The sequence below is a fragment of the Candoia aspera genome, chromosome 4, assembly GCF_035149785.1.
Source record: "Candoia aspera isolate rCanAsp1 chromosome 4, rCanAsp1.hap2, whole genome shotgun sequence".
NCBI classification, from domain to species: Eukaryota; Metazoa; Chordata; class Lepidosauria; order Squamata; family Boidae; genus Candoia; species Candoia aspera.
The window spans coordinates 94,063,827-94,071,891 of record NC_086156.1 but is presented as its reverse complement, the minus strand read 5'-3'; the positions used below and the strand labels follow the sequence as shown (position 1 = coordinate 94,071,891).

Genomic DNA, 8,065 nt, shown 5'->3' with positions numbered 1-8,065 from the left:
ATGCCAAAAAACTACCAGCATATCCTGGCTCTTGTATTTGCCATAAAAGAGATCAATGAGAATTCCATGCTTCTTCCTAATGTCACGCTGGGTTTTAACATCTTTGACAACTCCTACAACGGACAGCTCACGTATAACACTGCCCTGCGCCTGCTTTCTGCAAAAAAGAGATTTGTCCCCAACTACAAGTGTGATGTTGAAGACCGTTTGATAGCTGTCATCGGGGGACTTGACTCTGAAACCTCTTGCTATCTGGCCACAATTTTAACCATTTACAAAATTCCACAGGTAGCGTTGGGTGCGGAACAGGGAACGTGCAACCACTGTAATAAAAGCTTCTAATTAAAAATGTCATGGTCATAGATGATAGATAATGAAGAACGAAAAAATAATATTGACAAAATGTACCCAAATACAATCAAAGAGGAAAATAAAATGGCACTTAAAGGAGTTACCCCAAACTATAATATTTCAAGGTTAGTTCTCAGAGACAGCATAAGAAGTGGTTAATCTGTCTTTGAGCAGCGCAATTGAAGAAGGCAAAGGAAATGCTTCTTCATGTGGCTGTTTCTTACATGCATGCGACTGTGTCTCTGTGTGTCTCTCTGTGTGTGAAAGAGAGACAAGAGGAAAAAGCCCATTGTTGTTGGTGATGTTTTCAAGTACAGTACATGAAATGCAGCAGATTTGATCCCTGCAGTTCCCAAGGGTGATTTCCTGAGTGGAAATTGCAAGAATGTGATTTTTGTTAGCTTGTGCACAGTGATGTCTGAAAGCAAATCAGACTTTCTTGGAAAGTGATGGGGACATCTTCAAATGAGTATTCAGGCAGAGAATATATTGCTAACTACAGGGTTGCTGTAATTCAACCTAGGATTGTAGATCCTTAATTGAGCAAGGGATAATTTAGGTGACCTCAAAATCTCTAAATTCTCTGCTCCTGGAATCAAATGACTTGGGTGCCAAACTAAAACAAATTCATCTTAAAATTCAAGCTTTGTATCACTCTGAAGTTTTTTCAAGATTTAAGCTGAAAATATCACTTCACTCTCAGAAATGTCTAGCAAAAGCAATGCATGTTCAGAAGTGCTTTTAAAAATGCAACAATCGTACAATCACTATTCTGTTTAAAAACATCCTGAACAACTGTTTTTAGATTACCTATGGATCTTTTGTCTCAGGAATGAATAGCACAACACTGCTTTCTTCTTTGTACCAAATGGTTCCAAATGAAATTCAACAATACTCCGGGATTGTCCACTTACTGATACATTTCAGATGGACTTGGGTTGGACTCTTTGCAGTGGATGATGACAATGGAGAAAGGTTTTTCCAAACATTGGTTCCGATGCTTTCTGCAAATAGCATCTGTTCTGCCTTTATCAAAAGAACACCCAAATGGACATATGTTGCTGAAATGTTAGAGTTGTTTTTAGATGACTTGGACAAATTTCCTTCACTCATGGAAAGCAAAGCAAATGTTTTTATTGTCCATGGTGCACCTCCTTCCATGCTAAATTTGAGCTGGTATCTTCACATGGCAGTCTTTGATTCAGATCTAGGCAAAGTGTGGATTGTGACTGAACAGTGGGATTTCCGATTAAGTGCCTATCAAAAGAACTGGGATATTCAACCCTTCCAGGGTGCTATATCATTCTCAGTTCATTCAAATGAAATACCAGGATTTAAACCATTCCTTGAGAATGTAAATCCTTCATGGGAAAAAGAAGATGGCTTTATCCAGGACTTTTGGGAAAATGCTTTCAGTTGTTCAATTAAAAATTACAGTACAATTACAGAAGAGAAGCCGAAGAAAATTTGCACAGGAGAAGAAAAGTTGGAGAGTCTTCCAGGGACTTTCTTTGAAATGAGAATGACTGGACACAGCTATAATGTCTACAATGCTTCCTATGCTGTTGCACATGCTTTATACATTATAAATGAATCTAGACCAAAATTTAGATCAAAGGTTGCTCAAAAAAAATTGAAGGATTTGAGCATGCAGCCATGGCAGGTAATGTTACCTTAAAAGCCCAGCTTAATTTTTATTTATTTATTTATCAAATTCAGTCACCACCCATTTCACTCAGAGAGTGACTCTGGGCAGTTTACAATAAAACAGGAACAAAATATTAGTTAAAATACAATAAAACAATACAATACCATTTATACATAAATAATAATAATAATAATAATAATAATAATAATAATAATAATAAAGAGGAATCTCTCTCAAGTTGATCTTGATTCCTGGTAACAAACTGGACACACCCATGTAGCTACCCTGGCCACAATACAGAGGCTTTGCACCAAAGGAGAGGCAAGACCAGACAAGATGATTCCATATGGTACCTAGATCTATTTCATTGTTTAACAATGGAATCAGGCCAGGAGCCCACTAGTTATGTGTGTCATGTGTATACCATCTTGTCTTTTTTTATCATACCCTGTGGACACTTCTGAACCATACATTGACAAAATTGAAATAAATGATATAATTTTAATAGTCTGATCAGACTACATAGTTATAGAATTAAATACAGTTCAGGTGCTTGGTTGTTTTTGTTTCTAGTTTGTAGGTAGTTATGGAACTTTTTAAGCTATTTCCTAGGATTTTTTCCTCTTTGACTTTTTTTTTCTTCTCTAGTAGTTTAGTATAGACTTCCTAGTTTATTTCTTTTTATTTTATTTTTACTGTATAGTTTTCTTTTTGTAATTTAGTATTTAGTGATATTGCTAATTTGCTTTTATATAATATTACAAATTACTAATATTTAAAGAAATGTTAATTGTAATATTTTTGAAATTTAATAAAGAAGTTTAATAATACAAACGTTCTTTGCCACTACCACTTTCTGGGATGCTTTTTTTCAATTTCCCAACAAGGCTATGATCAATTTAACCCCTCAGGCTTTCAGTTGCTGAGGTTCAATTGAGCCTGAGGATAGCTCCTTCCAGTCATATTAAACAATATAAATTGCTCTGCAATAAATGCATATCAGTTTCATTATGAATGAGATACAATAACTTCTTGTTCCCTTTTTTAAAAGATAGGTCCATCCTTTTCTAAAAAGTATCTCATTCAACAATAGTGCTGGAGAAACAGTGCGTTTTGACGCAAATGGAGAATTACTAATAGATTTTGACATCACAAATTGGGTAACCTTCCCAAATAAAACTTTTGTTCGAGTCAAAGTTGGAAGAATGGATCCACATGCACCTCATAGCAAAAAGTTATCAATTCAAGATGAAAGAATTGTGTGGCATAGAAGATTTGACCAGGTAAGGGGAGAAAAACCAATACTCTTAATTCACAATTACCAGTGGGAAATGTATATGATCGTTTGGGAAAATAGTAATTATATTAATCCATGCCAATCCACTTTCAGACTTAGTTTTTTGGTGGAAACAATCCTGGTTATCCTGATAAATGACTTATAGTAATGTTTGCATCAGCAAGAATTCATTATGTGTACTAGTGAGAACCGCTATTTCTTTAGAAGGTGGCATAGCTTTTGAAACTATGGACTGTAAAATCCTTCCGGCTTTGCTAGACTTGGGATCCCCCTAGATCAAAAACGCTATAGAAGTCTTGGACACCTAATAGTGTTTTTAAATTATTTGAAACAAACAGCAGTTGGAGATGTTTTCAGAAGAGGAACTAGCTAAGCTGAATAAATAGATCAAAAACAGTTTTGGATGGGATTTGATTCCTTTTGAAGGACCTAGTCTGGACTTAGCATTATCGATGATTATTTTTTGATCACTTTAATCTGCTAAATTCTTGGAACTCTGTATCAGTTTCCAAGTGGCTAATAACTGATATGTTGTACCAGTCATAGCACTCATTAACTGATCATTTACTTTGTTCCTAGAGATTGAACTGAGGTTGGTAGCAAATAGGAAGCCAAGGATAGTTTTGATAAAGTCCCCTTTTCATCTTCTAAAACCATAACTTTCAAAACATTTTTTCCCAATTCTAAAACTGTATTTATGCTTTTTGATAGGAGCCACCCATTTCTCTGTGTAATGACCACTGCCAACCTGGTAACACCAGGGGAAACAAAGAAGGGGAACCATTTTGCTGTTATGTTTGTATTCCATGTTCAGAAGGAAAAGTTTCCTTCTACAAAGGTAAGTGACAGGGATTTCAAAAGTAAGGCTCCATGTATAGTTGAAATTCCCATGAAAACAGAAAGGAGTTCTGCAAAAATATCATATGCTTCAAAAAATGTTGATATGTTGAGCATGCATATCAGAAAAAAAAATACTTCTACATACTCAATTTTTCAGTTTTCAGTCTTAGCATCTGTGATTGCCAAGACATGCAAAAATCCATAAATAACACTACTCTGCTTCCAGGGAGCCCACAGCATAGCAAGTGGGGTGTGAGACTATGACCAGAAAAACCTAGTTTTATTTTCAATTCTACAATGACATTTATTGGGCCAATCGTGTTCTCTCAAACTACCTAGCTTATAAAGTTGTTATAAGGATAAATGGTTGGAGAACAAACTATATCACAAGTATACCTCTTAGAAGAAAAGCAGGAAATCAAAATATCAATTCAGAAAGAAAATAAAGTTAGAAATATCCAAAAATGAAGATGAATGAAAATCAAATCAAAATTTTCTTTCAAGCCCCCACTATTCTACTAGATTTTTTTTTTCTTTCCAGATATGGATTTCTGCAATGACTGCCCAGAAGATCAATATTCAGATCTCAACCAAACTCAATGTATTCCCAAGGGTCTAAGCTATCTCTCCTGTGAAGATCCTTTGGGAATCACTTTAGCTTTCTCTTCTATTGCTTTTGCTCTGACAGCACTTTGGGTACTTAGAACTTTCTGGAAACACCAGGACACTCCTATAGTCAGAGCAAACAACCGAAGCCTCACCTACACTCTTCTCTACTCTCTTTTCCTTTGCTTCCTCTGCTCTCTCCTCTTCATTGGAAAACCAGCACCTGCCACATGTCTTCTCCGACAAACAGCCTTTGGCATTGTCTTCTCTTTGGCCGTTTCCAGTGTTTTGGCTAAAACAATTACTGTCGTTCTGGCCTTTGTGGCTACCAAGCCTGGGTCCAAGATGAGGAAATGGGTAGGGAGAAGGTTGGGAGATACCATTGTCCTTTCCTGCTCCTCTATCCAAGTGTGCATTTGTTCTCTTTGGCTGTTTACGTCCCCACCATTCCCAGATAGGGATTTACACTCTCTCCATCAGGAAATCATCCTGGAATGTAATGAGGGCTCAGCTACCATGTTTTGCCTTGTCTTGGGCTACATGAGCTTCCTGGCCATGGTCAGCTTCGCTGTGGCTTTCTTTGCCAGGAAGCTACCTGACAGTTTCAATGAAGCCAAATTTATCACCTTCAGCATGTTGGTCTTTTGCAGTGTTTGGTTGTCTTTTGTTCCAATGTACCTGAGCGCCAAAGGAAAATATGTGGTGGCTGTGGAGGTCTTCTCTATTTTAACTTCGAGTGCTGGGTTGTTGAGTTGCATCTTTTTCCCTAAATGCTACATAATTGTATTCAGGCCTGAACTGAACAACAAGGAGCAACTAATAAGGAAGAGGTAGCTCTAAAAAACAAAAACAGAAGCAAAAATAAAACTAAAACTAAAAGAAAGTAAAAGAAAAGAAAACATCTAGGAAGCAGGCTATTTTCTTCTGATTATTTTTACCCTAAATTTTCAGTTTAGACTGGAAACATTTAACCCAAGAAACAAGAATCTGAAAACTCAGTTTTTAAATAGTACTTATATGATAGAAGGTTAAGGTTACAGCAGACATATTCCATCAAGTACTTTTAAATAAAACACACACATATATATAGGTACTTTAGGGTGCTGGCAAAAGCCTTTTCTGTTTTTTTCCCCACTTTTTTGATGTAAAAGGCTGGATGTGTTCCTTTTTTAGTGAAGGTACACAAATCTGCTTCTTTTTCCACTTTTGATAACTGTCATTCTTGTAATCAGTTTCAAAAGTAAGGTAAGAAACAAGATACATTAGTCCTAACATATAAATGAAGTAGCATTAATGTATTCTTAGATGCATTGATTTCACTATCAATTTATTTATTTGGATATGGATCTAATTAGAGCTGAGTTTGCCAGGAAAAGAATATTTACCCAGAAATATCATTAGTTATACGATGCCTACAATGTTAGAATACTTTTGGCACATTTTAGCAAAAAAAAAAAAAAACCTAGCTAAATAATCTAAAATTTCTTCAAATGATTATATACCGAAGACAATTAAATCTGAAAATGTGTTTTGTTTTAATTCTCTAGATCAACTAATAGTGTAAATATCCAATAAGCCAGCTGCAAGATATACAACTGAACTGAACTGAAAAAAAAGTGGCTTGATGGCTTTTCAGCTCTCCCTGAGAAACTACTCAGATTTTCTGGGAAAAGAAAACAAGTATATACAATGTTTACTAAAAAATATAAAGGGAGGGAAGCTAATCATTTCTTTTATATGTTTTTTAATGAAATGGGGGAACAGTTATAAAGGATTAGGGAATTATATTATGCAGATTTGATGCTCATTTGTTGTAGTATCTGACTAACTCCTGTTAATTGGTCCAACCCACCTCTAATTACCCAAGTTAAGTTAAGATAGCCTAGCTGTAATGATTGCCTATTCTAAAACATCATCAGACTCACAAGGATGATTTCAAGGATATCTGATTTATTAAAGAATAGCATGCAGGATCACAAGCAAAGCTGAGAATAACAAAAGTATGGGAAAATTCAAAATATTATCCCCAACAAAACAAAACCCCTCCCTCTTAGATCATCAAAATCCATGTCCACAGGTGCTCCTAACGAATCTTGCCAGTCTGCGGGAAAAGTCCTTGAACGAGCCTAATAACCCAAACATACATTCCTTCTTACTGACTGCATCCAGCACAGCCTGGTACAAGGTAGCAAAGCAGCGCCCTCCCAGACAATAACACGCATCAGCACCATGGCATGGGAAACAGTTACAATGCTTACATTAACATTGGAACAGAGACCATGACACTAGCATTGTTTAATTAAAAATGTCTTGCTATTAGAATAATCTGTCTTGCTGACATTTTCTCCAACAAATGGTAGCTGTCAAAAGGCCAGAAGACTTTTCAAAATCTTCAAAATCACCAAGCCCTTCATTCCACTTTTGACAGGTCTACAGACCCACCCTCTCCAAGCAATTGCCCTCTGGGACAGTGATTACACTGTTCAGGATTACATTCTTGTGGCTTTTATCTGATTTGTGTTATAGCACATTGGGTGATATTTGAAAAAGATGGTTCAAATAAATAAAATAATTGTGCCTTCTGCAACAACAAATACTTGTCTTTCATTATGGTATGTGTGCAAAAAAAATCAGATTTTTTTTAAAGATAGCTATCTAGTGATCCTGGGCTTCACGTGTGTGTGTGTGTGTGTGTGTGTGTGTATAATTGGGTTATGATCCAGAAGAAACAGACATGGAGAAATGTTGCTTAGCAAATGGAAAATGAGTGGATTGAGAATGAACTGATTTGCAGGAAATTGATTTTTCTGTCAATTTTTATAATTGGGTTTATGTCAATTTTAGAGGAACTTATTTAAAAATAATTTGGAGAAATTAAATTTGTTTTGTCTTTATTTTCTTGTTACTTGTCTCTCAGCTACTGGACACTATACTAGACTACATTCAGCATAGTTCTGCAAAAGATCCCCTAAAACTGAATAGAAGTTGCAGGTATATACTGTAGCATCCTTAACATAGGCAGGACTGTAATATCTCTTAATAAACATGAATTCAATTTTCAAATTATTTCTCAAATGCAAACAGAACTAGGAAAATGTTTCTCTCAGTTTATTCCATTATTCATTCTCATTCAGACTGATTGTATCAAAGCCCCTGAATTTCCAGAAACATAAAGGAAATCTAAGGGACTGTATATTCCAAAACTCTCTTATTGTTATTGTTGATGATACATGTATATCCTATTTTTCCTCTGGAAGCTTAGGGTAGCTCACAAATGAGGGGGTCTTCCCTCATTTTACCCCACAAGAGTCATATGAGGTGAG

The 8,065-nt window shown here is 35.8% G+C and overlaps 1 protein-coding gene across 1 annotated transcript; it reads left to right on the top strand.

Moving 5' to 3' along the window:
• On the top strand, positions 1-5,576 carry LOC134496679 (vomeronasal type-2 receptor 26-like). Its single transcript, XM_063302390.1, has 5 exons — positions 1-288; positions 1,157-2,014; positions 3,055-3,282; positions 4,008-4,134; positions 4,678-5,576. The coding sequence occupies exons 1-5, from the start codon at positions 1-3 to the stop codon at positions 5,574-5,576; spliced, it is 2,400 nt and encodes a 799-aa protein (XP_063158460.1).
• The last annotated feature ends 2,489 nt before the right edge of the window (positions 5,577-8,065 follow it).